Source organism: Condylura cristata, unplaced genomic scaffold (assembly GCF_000260355.1).
Source record: "Condylura cristata isolate star-nosed mole 26May11 unplaced genomic scaffold, ConCri1.0 scaffold00014, whole genome shotgun sequence".
Taxonomy (NCBI): Eukaryota; Metazoa; Chordata; class Mammalia; order Eulipotyphla; family Talpidae; genus Condylura; species Condylura cristata.
In genome coordinates, this window is record NW_004567115.1 from 10,035,801 (window position 1) to 10,050,414 (window position 14,614).

The following is a 14,614-nucleotide window of genomic DNA, read 5'->3' on the forward strand; positions in this document are numbered from 1 at the left end:
GCAGACCTCTCCTGACCCGCCCGCTGCTCCCTTTAGCAGTGTATTTTGTCAGTCTGCCTGTTCTGCTTCCCACTCTGTCTCTGATGAAGCCTCTCGCCGTCCCTGAGCCTCTGGCCTGTACCCCAGTTCTGTATGCACAAATAAATAAATCTTTAAAAAAATATGGGGTATAGGCCAGAGATGGGAGATGGTGAAAGGACTCACCAGAGACAGACCTACTCTGACAGACAACAGAACTGGTGGATTGACTGAAACGCACTGCTGAGGGGAGCAGCTGGTGAGGCAGGAGAGGTTTGTCACATCATGTGGGTCACCTCCCTGGCCAGGGATTGAATTCGTGCGGCAGGGGCTGCAGACAGCTTCATAGCACTGCTTTCTAGCCCATTGTGCCACGAGGGAGGGACCTGTGATTTTTTTTTTTTTTTAATACGTAGAGGTGGATTTATTATTTTGATATCTTGATAAGGTTAGCTTTCTTTATTAAGTTTGCTAGAGGTGTGTGATTTGTTTGCTAATTTCTGTTTTGGTCAATCATTCTACAATTATCAAATTGGTCCTTTCCCTCCTGGGCTTCAAGATATCATCTGTTTTTATTTAGCTTATGGTCTAGTTAGTGTTAACAGCTTATAAAACTTAGGCCAACAACTATTCCAAAGGAAAATGAAGAGACCAAGGTTCCACTTCAGAGTTTAACTGATAAATTCAAAAATTTCACAGGGGATAGGGATGGTTATTTTAAAACTCAGTGTGTTTTTAAGTCTTAATTTAAAATTACTTTCACTTGTGGGAGTCTTGCCAATTAAATTCTTTTTTCTTTTATCTTTGATGTGAAAACCCAGAAAAAATAGTCAATTAAACTGCTCACTGGTTTTATTTGGTTTAATTTTGCCAAGCTCAACTCCTATCTCTGAATTTTATTTACTATTTTAGTTTTGATTTTTGTCATCAGTCAGACATCTTGAGTTCAAGAGCAGAGACAAAAGTCCCAGAGCTTATTTGGAAGCTCTCCGGGAACCTAGGATCAGTCTTGCTTTTCCTGTCCCTTTCTCGCGAGATTTGGAAACCGGAAGTGAGTTACCTTGCAGAAGTCTCAGCGAGGCCGCGGCTCTGTTAATGTTGGCGGGAGCAGAGCAATCGGTCACTTGGACCAGAGCTGATTGTCCTCCCGGTGCTTGCGAGCAGCGCTCGCTGCTTCGGCCGGCAGTATGAGGGTGGCTGTGGCTGGCTGCTGCCATGGCGAGCTGGACAAGATCTATGAGACGCTGGCACTGGCGGAACGGCGGGGTCCAGGACCCATAGACATGCTGCTGTGCTGCGGCGACTTCCAGGCGGTGCGCAACGAGGCCGACCTGCGCTGCATGGCTGTGCCGCCCAAGTACCGCCACATGCAGACCTTCTACAGGTGAGGGGTGCCGCAGGGTCCTCGGGCCGTACCGTGCTACCTGTGACTAGATAGTTTTGGGAAGAGGACCTATATACTGAGTTCGAGTCGGGATTTCTCCCCTAGCTCCTGTCTTTGTTCATGCTGTCTCCAGCAACCCGCGCTTAGTAAATGTCACTTGGCTTCTTACCATTCATTTAGGTGTTTCGGAAGGGTCGCGCGGCATGAGGGAAAAAACTTGCATTTAGAAACTGACAGATTCACCTACTTGTGCATAGTAGGACGGTGGGATTACTTCACTTAAAGATCCTGGGTTTTGTTGTTGGACGCCTGATACGTGCTAGTCCTTGTTCTAGAAGCTGAGTTTATAGTCGCGAACGTGACAAAGTTCTTGATCTCACTGAACGTGCTCTGGTTGAAATCCAAGGAGGCACCTCTTCCTTCTTAAGGGCTAGGATGAATACTGGTCAACTCATTTAGAAGGAGATTGTAAACTTTGTTAGAAGCTTAGGTTTTTCCTTTGGATCTCAATTTCCTTTTCTGCTATGCTTAATTATACGGGCATGTCTAATTGCTTTCTGTACACGTAATTTCTTCTGTGACAACTGACAATTTTACTCTTATGTATTTAGGTATTACTCTGGAGAGAAAAAGGCTCCGGTTCTCACAATCTTCATAGGGGGGAACCATGAAGCCTCAAACCATTTGCAAGAGTTACCCTATGGAGGCTGGGTGGCACCAAACATTTATTATTTAGGTGCGTATTTGCTGGTATTTTTCCTGGTTTCATGAAATGGAAGAACCAGTCAGGATTTGTATACCATTTGGGCAGTTGCTTGAAATGCGTGATATTTTGGAAATGTCTCTTAACTTAAATGTATATCATGAAAATGTAACTAAAATATTAAGGAGTTATTCATGAAAATGACCATATTTTATTGAGTGTTTTAAGCAATAGTTAATATAACTGCAAATACATTTGTCCATATTTCGCAGAGGGGTTTAAGCAATAGTTAATATAACTGCAAAGACATTACATACCATTTGCAATCCTTTATTGTTATTCCTTTTATTCAATTAAAAAACTTTATAATAGAAATTATTAGACATACACAAAGTAGGTAACAGTACACTGAATCTCTGTACCTGTTTTCAAATTTAAACAATGATTATTCTGTCATTCATTTCTCAACATACTGTCTTGTAAATTTTCCCCCCCTTGGGGAAGATTACTGGAGTATTTTAAATAAATTGCAGCCATCAGATTATTTTACTTTTAAATACTTCAGTGTATATTTTTAAGTGATACAAACTTAAAATTTAAATTTCTCAAGTACATTACTATTATTATACCTAAAGTAACAATAATCTTTTATTACCTATTGCTTAGTTTTTTTTAGATTTCTCTTTCCCAAAGTGACCTGTTTTGTTATTGGTTTGTTCAAATCAGATCCAAGAAAGGTCCACCCATTTCATTTGATTGTCATGATTCTAAGTCCATTAGACAATAAATCCATTTTACTTTCTCTTATTCCCTACCTCCATTTATTTATTAAAGATGGAATAAAAAATGGAATAAATTATTCCATTTATTTGTTAAAGAAAATGGGAAACTTTTCATGTAGAATCTTCAGCATTCCGGATTTGGTATATTGGAATTCCTTGTATTTAGAGGGCCCTTTTACCCTCTGCTTTCCCCATAATCCTTGCTTAGTTTCACTGATCCGATTAAGATTCTGCTTCGATTTTAGTCCTAGTATATTACACAGTCCTCTTATTGATTTAAATGTATATATATTTTTTCAGCTGTTTATGGATTTTTTTTTGGTGAAAACATAATAATTTCAGAAATTCACTTTCCCTATTTCATTACTATCTTGCAATATTGTAAAAAGGTGAATTGAAGATTATAAGTCAGAAATGAAATGTAGAAACTACCTTGTACCTATTGACTATTACATTTATAACATATAAATCTATCATAGGATGTTTTCCTCTTCCCCAATCCCTTACCATATTCCATAGGTGCTGTATTTATGTCTGTGGCCCTCTTAGCACACCCTGTCTCACTTGCCCCTTCCTTTCTGCATAAACTCTAGACTGATCTCTTTCTAGGCCTTCCCTCCTTGGCCTACCTTATATATTGTTGACATATTAATATGTTAAAAAAGTAACCTCATCATACTTAATTTTCCAGTAATTTTATGACTTGACTGCATGGATTCTAGGCCTTTAAGCTGTTTATTCTGTTAGTAAAGGAATTGATTTTCCCTGTAGTAATTTTAACTGTAATTTTCCAGGTTTGGCTGGTGTAGTAAAATACCGAGGCATAAGGATTGGTGGAATCTCTGGTATCTTTAAATCTCATGACTATCGAAAAGGTATTGTTGATTGACTTAAAATTGACCTGAGAATTGTGTGTGTGTTTTTTAAAGATTTATTTATTTATTCATATGGAACTGGGATACAGGCCAGATATGTGGAGGGTGAGAGGATTCACCAGAGACAGAGAGGGGAGCAGAACAAGCAGATCGAAGAAGTATACTGCTGAGGGGAGCAGCAGGCAGGTCAGGAGAGGTCTGCCTCGCCATGTGGATCTCCTCTGGGGCAGGCGGGAATTGAACTCATGCGGAAGTGGCTTTAGCATCTTAGTGCTGTGCTTTGACTCGCTGCGCCACCAGGGAGGGCCCGAGAATTGTTTTTTAACTCTAGGAATTACATGTCCCAGAAAAAATTTTTTTTCTAAAGATTTATTTATTAATGTATACAAGAACTGTGTACAGGCCAAAGGTTCAAGGGCAGTGAGAGGATTCAGCAGAGGCAGAGTGGGGAGCAGAATGACGAAGTACACTGTTGAGGGGAGCAGCAGGTGAGAGAGGAGAGGTCTGCTGTGTCCTGGAATTTTTGCTGCAATGGCTGTGGATAGCTTCACAGTGCTGAACTTAATCACTTGCACCACCAGGGAGACCCCATAGCATGTTTTAAAAAATGTAACATAAATGTGTCACTTTGTGTGTATCTTTCTGTAATTTACTGCTTTATTTAAATTTTTTTAATATATGTTGATATGTATAGCTGTTCATTCCAGTTTGTGAATAGTATTTCATTTTGTAAGCACTTCACTATAGTTGAAAAATGATTTTAAAATCAATGGGTTCAAAATTTCATAGTAACTAAAACTTCTATTCTCAGTGTAACTATGAAATCACAAGTTTGTTTCCTGCTGCCCTTCTCCTCATGATTCTAAACTGTTGACAGGGGCATATAACAATAGGTTGTGTCCTATATGGCTGATGTGAGTGCAAATTGGAACCACTTTTTTGTGAACAAATGGAAATTGGAAATCATAAAAGCACTCGACTTAGGAGTTCACCTCTAGAAATTTATCTACAGATGTATTCCACAAGTAAAAAGTGATACAAATTTGTTTCAACTTTGTCTGTAGTAACAAAAGGTAGGAATTATACATATAAATATCCAGGGTCCCTCCCTGGTGATGCTATGGTGTAAGTGTAGCACTACGAAGCTAGCTGCAGAGGCTTCAGCAGGAGTTGAAACCCAGTCAGGGAGGTGACCCACATGGCGCAGCAGACCTCTCCTGTCTTGCCTGCTGCTCCCCACTCTGTTTCTGGTGATCCTCTCACTGCCCCTGTACCTCTGGTCTGTATCAGTTCTGTATGCATAAATAAATACATCTTTAAAAGTAAGAAGAAGAAAATAAAACTCCAGAGAGACAAAAACTGTTTGAGGACTATGGAATTCCAGTGCATGTAAAGATGGGGTAGCTGATACCCTCCTATATAGGATTCTGATTCTTACAGGTGGTGAAACAGCATGTGCTGTATGTCAGCTGGCTATGGCTTTATTTCCCAAGAAGCAGGGTTGCCTTCAGTTTGTCATCCCAACAATAAGCTGGTTCAGCAATCTGATAAATAATCCAGATTCTTTGGGATTCATTATTTGTTGACTTGTTTTGCCACTGATAGAAAGCATTTTTTACCATGAAAGAAAATAAAGGGAAAAGAAAGAAAAGAGAGACAATTCTGTATAACTAATTTGGAAAGAACTCCAAAATATGTTAAGTGAATTAAACAAGGCAGTAAAGTGTACTGCCATTCATGTAAAAAAAAAAAAGGAGGGGGAGAGGAGGACAAAGAAATATGTGTACTGTATGCATAGATGACGATATAGTTGGGATGAAAATACTAAAACCTGATTTACATTGATTACCTCTTAATAGAGCTGTTTTATTTGCTGAGGAGCAGGAGTAGGAAAATTCCTGCCCCCTTTTTTTCTTGCAGCTTTCTTGAGGTGAAATTTCTGCACTATTGGAAGTATTCAGTGATTTTATAGAGTTATTTACCAGACTTAGTTATTTACCAGATTATCCAGATTTAGAACATTCCTATTAACTATGCTTGTTCACAGTTATTGTCTCCTACCTCAGTTTTAGCATCACTCATCCATCTCTTGGAGGAACACTGTTTATTCTTTACCTTTCTCGTAGTATCTTTTTATTTCATTTTTAAGATTTATTTATATATGCATCCAAGAACTAGGATATAGGCCAAAGGTGTGGGGTTAGGGGTGATGTTGAGAGGATGCAGCAGAGACAGAGGAGGGAGCAAAACAGGCAGAAATAGACTGAAATAGACTGTTGAGGGGAGCAGGGTGCGAAACAAGAGGTCTGCTGTGCCATGTGGATTAGCTTCCTGGCCAGCCAAGGATCGGACTTGTGCGACAGTGGCTGGTGACAATGCAGGGAAAAATTTTTTGATTTTAAATGGTGCACATGAACAATCAATTCCAAAATTAAGTATATTTTAATTAACAAATCATAAGCTTCCCAATTAATTAGATTTTGTGATCACTTATTACTAGAAAATAGCAGCATGCTTAGAGCATTTTTAAAATTTTATAAATTTTTTTATATCATTCTTCATTTTTGTACAGAATATGCTTTTTCATCTCGATTGTAATCTCTGTGAAATCCTAGCACCAATTCACCTGTGTCATCATCATAGTTCCTTGTGCTCTTCTCACCCATGTTTTGATCTGCCCCCCCCCCCCGTAGAATGGCTCTGGTTTTTAGTTGTCTGTTGATTTTTGTTTTTACTTTATTATAATTACTTTTACTCAGTAATCAAAAAGATAAGCTCATGCCATCTGCAGCATCATGGATGGAGCTGAAAGGGATCATGCTCAGTGGAATAAGCCAGAAAGAAAAAGAAAAACACTGGATAGTTTCACTTTTAGGAGGAATATAAAGGGTCAGGAAAAAAATAGAGTATTTTTTTAAACAAACATTTTAAGAAGCAGAAGTGTTGATGTATGATTAATTTTGGAAAAGTATTTGTATGCATTCTTGTTTGCAATATTTAAAGGGCTTAGACATAATTTATTTTTCCTCTTCAATTTAAGGTCATTTTGAGTACCCCCCTTATAATCCAGCTACAATAAGGAGTATATATCACGTAAGAAATATTGAAGTCTACAAATTAAAACAGGTATGTAAAAAGTACATTATAGTAGATTTGAAACAATTTTTTTTTACCAAAATGTATTTTGATCACTTTTGTATACTGTTTCCAGGAGGAGCTTAAGTTAGAGTTTCTAACATTTGTTCTATAGTTGCTGTTAGGAGAATCATAGTTGAACATTTGTTTCATTTTAATGGTCATAAGATTATTTATTGAGTAAAATATTTTATTTTAAATAATAGTGATTAAATAGAAGATATATAATAGTGACAGCAGATATGACATTGTGAAGATGGATTCAAGATACTGGCTTAATTGGAGATTAGGTGAAACTAGTCTTTTGTTTGAGAACTGATAAATGCCTGATGTTTGGGCTAAATACCTTTCGCACTTGATATTTCATTTCCACTCAACTCTGGTGAGGTGGGTATGACTAACTGTTATTTTATTAAGGATGACATATTAAGGGCATACAACTCAGACAGGTAACCTGCATAGGACTTTCCCAAGTTATTACGTGTCAGAGCTTGCCTAACTGATCTCAGCCCTGCCCAGCATCCCATCCAACCTCCCATGCCCCTTTACAGGAGCATAGGGATGCTTGTGTGATGCTGTTCATAACAGTTCCCTACCTTTAATGCTGTTTTCCCTTACCCTATCTAAATTCTACCAGTCTTTAAAGACCCAGCTTAGATACCACTTCCCGACAGTGTTCTAGTTTAAAGTCACATCCCTCATCCAATTTTTTGTCACACTTGTATCCCCATACTTGTTATTCAGGGGTTAGTCAATATTTTCTCTTGAGCAATTTAGTTTTCCAAGTATTTGTTTCAGATTACTTGAAAGTGCTGGGGATGAGTTAAGTATGGGGTATGCTTTGTGTGTTCCCCAATAGGGGCACCAAGCACTTTAAATGCCTCTAATATAATTTATGCAGTAAAAGGGATTTTTTTTTTTCAGTATACACTATGTGAATCCATTAGGATAAAAAAGTGGAATCTATCTTTGGGTTAATTGTGTCAGTAACATTAGAATCCTCATGAAATTTGATGTCTCTGGGTCTTAAAACAGTACTTTTTTTACCAAAAGGGTAAAGAATCATGGTTATATATTTTAGAAACTCAATACTATACACCATAGATCATTGGCAGTCTGATCAGCTTCTGTTGACTTGCAGTGTCACTGAAAATAAGATAATTTTCGAGGCAGAGGAAAAACCTACTCCTTGTTTACATGAGTAATTTAATATTTCTTTGACTTACTTAAAAAAAGTATCTTTACAATGACTTTCACAAAAATCTGGTGATATAAATGGGTAAGTAGTGATTTAGTGTTGGAGATAAGGGCGAGGGATTGCTTTTGGTTAATTTGTTTTTAAGAGTTGTCTTTTCTGTTAAAGCTGAAGCAGCCTATGGACATATTCTTATCTCATGATTGGCCAAGAAGCATATATCATTATGGAAATAAGAAGCAACTTCTCAAGACTAAATCTTTTTTCCGACAAGAAGTAGAAAATAACACATTAGGAAGTCCTGCTGCGTCAGAACTTTTAGAGTACTTAAAGCCTACTTACTGGTTTTCTGCACACCTCCATGTCAAGTTTGCAGCTTTTATGCAGCATCAGGTAGAAAACAAAATATTTTTTCTTTTATTAAGCAAACACATTGATTATGGACTAGACATTTTGGCACAGTTATAAAGTTTGAGACAAAGATAACTTTCGCCTTGTCAGTAGCTCAGTATCCAATGATGGGAAGGAGAGAAGCAAGCAATCACAGAATAGTGTAGTAAGTTTGTGAAAAGTGTAATAAGTGCTAGGATACTCTGGAATTCCAAGCCAGACTTTGAGTTGGGAATGTGGACAGAGAGATAGAGAGAAGAGCTTTCAATTCTAAAGGAATTGATGGCTGAGCTAAGTATTAAAGTACTGGGAAGGAGTAGGTAGCCAGTATTCTGGAGGGGCTGATGTATGCAGAACTGGAGGTCTAAGCTGCTGTAACTAGTCCTATGGTGCTTGAAGGTTAGGAAGAGACAAAAATGGAACAAGATCAAGACTTTCTTCTGAGCTGTATCCTGACAGTTAGGTCTTAACTAGCAGTTGATGGGGAAAGTTGGGGAGTGATAAAATCAGATTTGTTTGGCAGCAGTTTTGCCTGTGGATTGAAGTAGTGTTAAATGGGAGGCAGAGGAGGCCATGGAAGTTAAATCTGAAGTTCTAACAAAGGCAAAAGTTGACAAAGGCAAAGAAGGAACACAGAATGAAGCAGGTTTTGTGGAAATTTTGGAAGCAGATTCATCAAGATTTGGTGATAGGGAGGAGGTAATTTAGGTGACCTGTGGAAATTTTTTCTTGTGTTACTGTGCGGATGATGGCATCTGATGGAGGGTGGAGCATAAATATATACTTTTACAGACATTTGAAGTTGTTGCATTCCCCTTGATTCTGATTAAACTCTGACTTTCCCACGAATTATTCCATTCTGTAGAGAAAACATTTAGAAAATGCTGAATAGCAGAGTTGGAGATTTCTCCACAGAGATTTGTACAAAATTTTCCCCTTTAAAGTGCCATCAAGCATAGCCTTTCTCCAAGCATGGGATGTGCAGTGTGTGCAATGCTTCCCAAACTTACTTGACCAAATACTTTGCTGTGGTAGAGATACACTTTAACCAGGTTCCTTAGATGCAGTGTGGAAGGTTCTTCAGAAAACATTCCTACAGGTCCTTTCTGTTGTGGGATTACTCATTTCACTGGGAGAAGGAGGTGAGGTTACTCCTTTCAATTTCCTTTGAGCTAGTACCAAAGAGGTGATCCTCTTTTAAAGTTTAAGTCATCTGTTTATATCAGTCACCCTTCTCTTTTATGTAGGATTCATAGCATTCTTGGATTTCTGATTTGCTTCCTTTTCCCCATTCCCTCTTCTGTCATCAACCGCAGGGGTCCGTATTACTGCATTAATGATTTGTCTGATCCCTTTTTCTTGGCTTCTTCATCTCCCCTGACTTACCCAGTGTTCTCTCTCTGCCTTCACCAACACCAAAGACCACTGTTCCACAGAACTTCCCTGATGCCAGCCTCTTCCTGTGATCTCTATACCTTCCACCTTTCTTATCCCTCAGCAGCACTGAACTTATACCTGGTCCTCAGAAGGATAGATCCTTGTCCTTTATCCATATGCCTCATTGTTTTCAATGAGATACTTTTTACTGTTCCCAATATATGACTTTCATGTTTGTAACCTTCCCCAACCCATGTTTTTTTTTTTTTCTGCAAATTCATTTTCTTAAGAATAGCCTTATTGGAGTATAATTTACATATCGTGAAATGTACCTATTTAAATACACAATTTAGTAGTTTTTCGTAAATCCCCAGAGTTGTCTGGACATCACATAATCTAGTTTTAGAACATTTCCGTCATCCTCAGAAGATCCTTTGTGCCTGTTTATGGCAAGCTCTTATTCCTACCATCAATCCAGGTAACTCTAATCTTTTTTGTTTTGTGTTTCTATGGATTTGTCTTTTCATATAAATGACATCATAAATTTGACATCTGGCTTCTTTCCTTCTTCCTGAGATTCATTCATATTGTATCATGTATGAATATTTTATTCATTTTTATTGTCACAATAGTACTTCATTCTTTGGCTAGAGTACATCTACTTTTGGTGTTGTGTCTAAGAAATCAGCCTGATACTAGGTCATGAAGTTATTCTATGATTTCTTCTTGAGGTTGTATAGTTTTCACTTTGCTAATTTACTTTCAGACTATTCTGCTATCTTTATCTTTCTGCCTTTTGCTATTAGGCATTGTGGATTATATGCTTTGATTAATATTGTCATCATCATCATGAGTTTTTGCTTTGATTTTTGTAAGGCAGTTGAAGCCTCGAGTGCCTCCAAGTGCCTCGCCCATTGTTGCACAAGTGGGTATAGAACTAACTTGTTCTGGAAGACTTGCAGTTCTTCCTTTGACATATAACCTAAGGGTATGTGCAATAAAGATTATATCTGTCCTATTCAGTGTATAACTCTCCTGTGATATTTCAATATTCATTCTTTTTGTATTGATGTAACGTTGGTTTACATAGTTTGCATTTTAGAAGTATAGGACTCCCCCATACATCAATTCCTGCTACCAGTGCTGTTACCATTGTGCTCCCACCACCAAAACACCCCTGGTCTACTTCCATAGTCCACTGTGTTCCCTTTCTCCTTTCCCTTCCCACAAAATTAACATTCTTTTTAAAATTGTGGTTCATTTTATCTAGGTCAAGGATAAAGGACAGACAGCGAAAGCAACCAAATTTTTAGCCTTGGACAAATGCTTACCACATAGAGACTTTCTTCAGGTAAAAAGAAAGTAAAAAGCTTTTGCAATATAGCTTTAGTCTAACAATAATTAAAATAATTATTAGTTTTCCTTTCATAATCTGTGTTTTTTGTGATCTATGTATTCTGAGAATTCTTTGGGGATATTTAACTTACATTAATGCTATTAGGCTCTAAATTAAATTTCTATAAAATTGTATTATACTAAAATTCTTAGACTATTAAAAATAGATATATATTTCTTAAATTACTGGTTTCTTCCTGCAGGTGATAGAAATAGAACATGATCCTGATGCACCTGATTACTTGGAGTATGATATTGAATGGCTCACGATTCTTAAGGCTACTGATGATCTTATTAATGTGACTGGGCGCCTGTGGAATATGCCTGAGAATAATGGCTTGCATACAAGGTAGGTTTGGCCTTATATAAGACTTGCCTTTTCCCTTCAACTTTTTTTTGTGATCAAGGGAATAAATGAATGTAAGAACAATTCAGAGCTTACTTGACTGGAATGGAAAACTGAGTTTTCCATCAAAGGATCACAACAAACTGTACTGTTTATTACCAACTCAAATCAGTGTATAAAGTGAATAAATGTGTAACCATATAATACGGTAGAGACTTGCTTCACACATTAAAATGATTTATCCTTATTTTAGGGAGTTAAGGATATCTATTTCTAAAAATTATCTTCATTTCAAAATGGTTTCTGCTAAGTTAACTATCACTTTACTAAATAAAATGTTGGTATATGGTTACTTTTTTAATTCTTGTACCTGAAATCCATAGTTATATTTCATCATTTGTCTAGGGCTGGTAAACTATTAAAAGCCATATTTTTCTTTTCTTTTTTACTTTTTTCAGGTGGGATTATAGTGCCACAGAAGAATCTATGAATGAAATACGGGAAAAATTGAATCATGACCTCAAAGTACCATGTAACTTTAGTGTGACAGCTGCCTGTTATGACCCTAGCAAGCCACAGACACAGATACCATTGGTTCATAGGATCAACCCTCAGACTACTGAATTTTGTGCCCAACTTGGCATCACAGACATTAATGTCAGGCTTCAGAAGGCCAAAGAAGAACATCATTTTTGTGGTGAATATGAAGAACAGGATGATGTGGAGAGTAATGGCTCTGGAGAAGATCCTAGTGAATATAACACAGACACTTCTGCCCTGTCCTCTATTAATCCAGATGAAATAATGTTGGATGAAGAGGAGGAAGATGAAGATAGTATTGTAAATACACACAGTGACGCGAATATAGCATCTGTAGAACCTTCTTCTGGTCAAACCTCTGACTTTTCTACAAGCTTTTCTGATGTCAGGATCTTGCCAGGTTCCATGATTGTATCATCTGATGATACGTTGGGTTCCCCAGATGACAGAGCGGAGAAGCCTGGTGAAACTGTGGAGTTGGGAGGGGGAACAGACTTGACCCAGGTACCAGTGAAGAGGTTAAGTGATGAACATGAGCCTGAACAAAGAAAGAAAATTAAGAGGAGAAATCAAGCCATTTATACTGCAGTGGATGATGATGATGATGATGCAGCTTAAGACAATTTATATGTAGATATATGACTTTTTTAGATCCTATTTTTAGAGTTGTATTTTTGACTCAAGATTTGTAATAATGACGTTACATAAGAAATGTTTAGTTAGGTATTGACTTTGTCTTTAGGCTTTTGTATGTTTCAGATACAAATATATTAAAAATTTTATATATTTACCTTTGTGTACCTTTCTCTTGAAGATAGATTATTCATTTTCATTTTTAAGCAAACACTTATTGAATATCTATTTTGTGTCAGGTACTCTTTTAAGGTGGCACTATAAAAATTAGGAAGACAGGGATTTTTGCATTTAAGGAATTACTATTTACCAGTGTAAATAGTTTGATGTATAAAATATACATAATTATATTTTGTTTACAGAATTAAGTCTCTATATGTAATAATGTGTTTTCTTTTTCATTTATTATAAATATTTTTTCTAATCTGCTCATACTGTCTGTGAAATATAATTGCAACTGATGATAAGATTTCAGGAAATAAATTACCTTCTATATTAAACACTGGTAAGCATAAACTCTTACATTTAATTTCTGAGATTAATATAACTCTTTGACTTTGTATGTTTTATTTTTTTTAGCTTTAAATGTCTATCATAAGTTTTTTGGGTCAATTTTAGAATAATTCAGTTTAGTGTTACTGGCAGGTATTGAGCACAAATGCTGCCCCTCCTGCTGCATGATGGATGCTGGTATTAAAGTGTTTTTAGTGCTCTATGTGGAAAAACCATACCTCTGTTTTATCTCTTTTTTTTTTTAAGATTTATTTATTTATTCAAACAGAACTGGGGTACAAGCCAGAGGTGCAGGGGTGGTAAGAGGCTTTACCAGAGACAGAGTGGGGAGCAGAACAGGCAGATCGATGAAGTACACTGCTGGGGGGAGCAGCGGGCAGGTCAGGAGAGGTCTGCCACGCCATGTGGGTCACCTCCCGGGCGGGATTGAACTCATGATGAAGTGGCTTTTAGCTTTTTAGTGCTGTGCTTTAACCTGCTGCGCCACCAGGGAAGGCCTGTTTTGTCTCTTTTTAAAATGCCTGTACAGTCTGAGGAGATCGTTGCTCTGCATCTGGATCAGAAATCATAAAATCCAAAGATTCTTCTGAAATCTGATCATTACTTAGCAGTCCAAATCCTAGAACCAATTCAGGAGAATGTTATAACACTTAGCTTCCATTTTGTCAGCATTTGACTTAAAAAAGGTTTTTATCTTTATTGCCATCTACTTTTTTCATTTTTTTCTAATTTTTCTTTTTTATAATTGAATATATAATTCACTTATTTTAACTATTATTTACATAATAAATAGATTCCCCCCCCCAGTGCTTGAATAGAATTACATAAGTTCTGATACTTAGTATGTCTTTTCAGAAAATTTTGATAAAACCAGAGAATAACTAGATATAAATAATTGTGTTAATTAAGGAGAGAAATAACCACTGAAACAGGAGACTCAAACAGATAAGGCCAGATGGATGATTAATTTCCTAGAAAAGGAAGCTAGAATTTATTGAAATCCAAGTATAGATAAAAAGTATAAAAAGATTTTTATAGAAGAAATAGAGAAAATAACCAAAGAATTACTCCTATAGGGGAGCATTTGACAAGTGGTTTTATGAGGAAATTACCAAACTTTGTAAAGTCCAGATAATCCAATAAAATATGGAAAATGAAGGAAACTTTACAGTTCTTTTAAGTGAAGCATATATAACATTGATTCCTAAATCTGGTAAAAATTGCACACACTACAAAAACAGACACACAGACCAATGAAACTGAAGAGAAAGCCCAGAAATAAAGCTGCATGTATATGGACAGCTAATCTTTGACAAAGGAGCAAAGAA

The 14,614-nt window shown here is 36.9% G+C and overlaps 1 protein-coding gene across 1 annotated transcript; it reads left to right on the forward strand.

Annotated features, from left to right (window-relative positions):
• Positions 1-1,082: 1,082 nt before the first annotated feature.
• DBR1 (debranching RNA lariats 1) lies at positions 1,083-13,064 on the forward strand. Its single transcript, XM_004682171.2, has 8 exons — positions 1,083-1,402; positions 2,014-2,138; positions 3,682-3,762; positions 6,803-6,888; positions 8,261-8,485; positions 11,130-11,210; positions 11,458-11,603; positions 12,059-13,064. The coding sequence occupies exons 1-8, from the start codon at positions 1,206-1,208 to the stop codon at positions 12,756-12,758; spliced, it is 1,641 nt and encodes a 546-aa protein (XP_004682228.1). The 5' UTR covers positions 1,083-1,205; the 3' UTR covers positions 12,759-13,064.
• Positions 13,065-14,614: the final 1,550 nt, after the last annotated feature.

Coding starts and splice junctions, on each gene's coding strand:
- DBR1 (XM_004682171.2), top strand. CDS start 1,206: ATGAGGGTGGCTGTGGCTGGCTGCTGCCATGGCGAGCTGGACAAGATC. Junction 2,139..3,681: donor ACCAAACATTTATTATTTAG/GTGCGTATTTGC, acceptor GTAATTTTCCAG/GTTTGGCTGGTGTAGTAAAA. Junction 8,486..11,129: donor CAGCTTTTATGCAGCATCAG/GTAGAAAACAAA, acceptor CATTTTATCTAG/GTCAAGGATAAAGGACAGAC.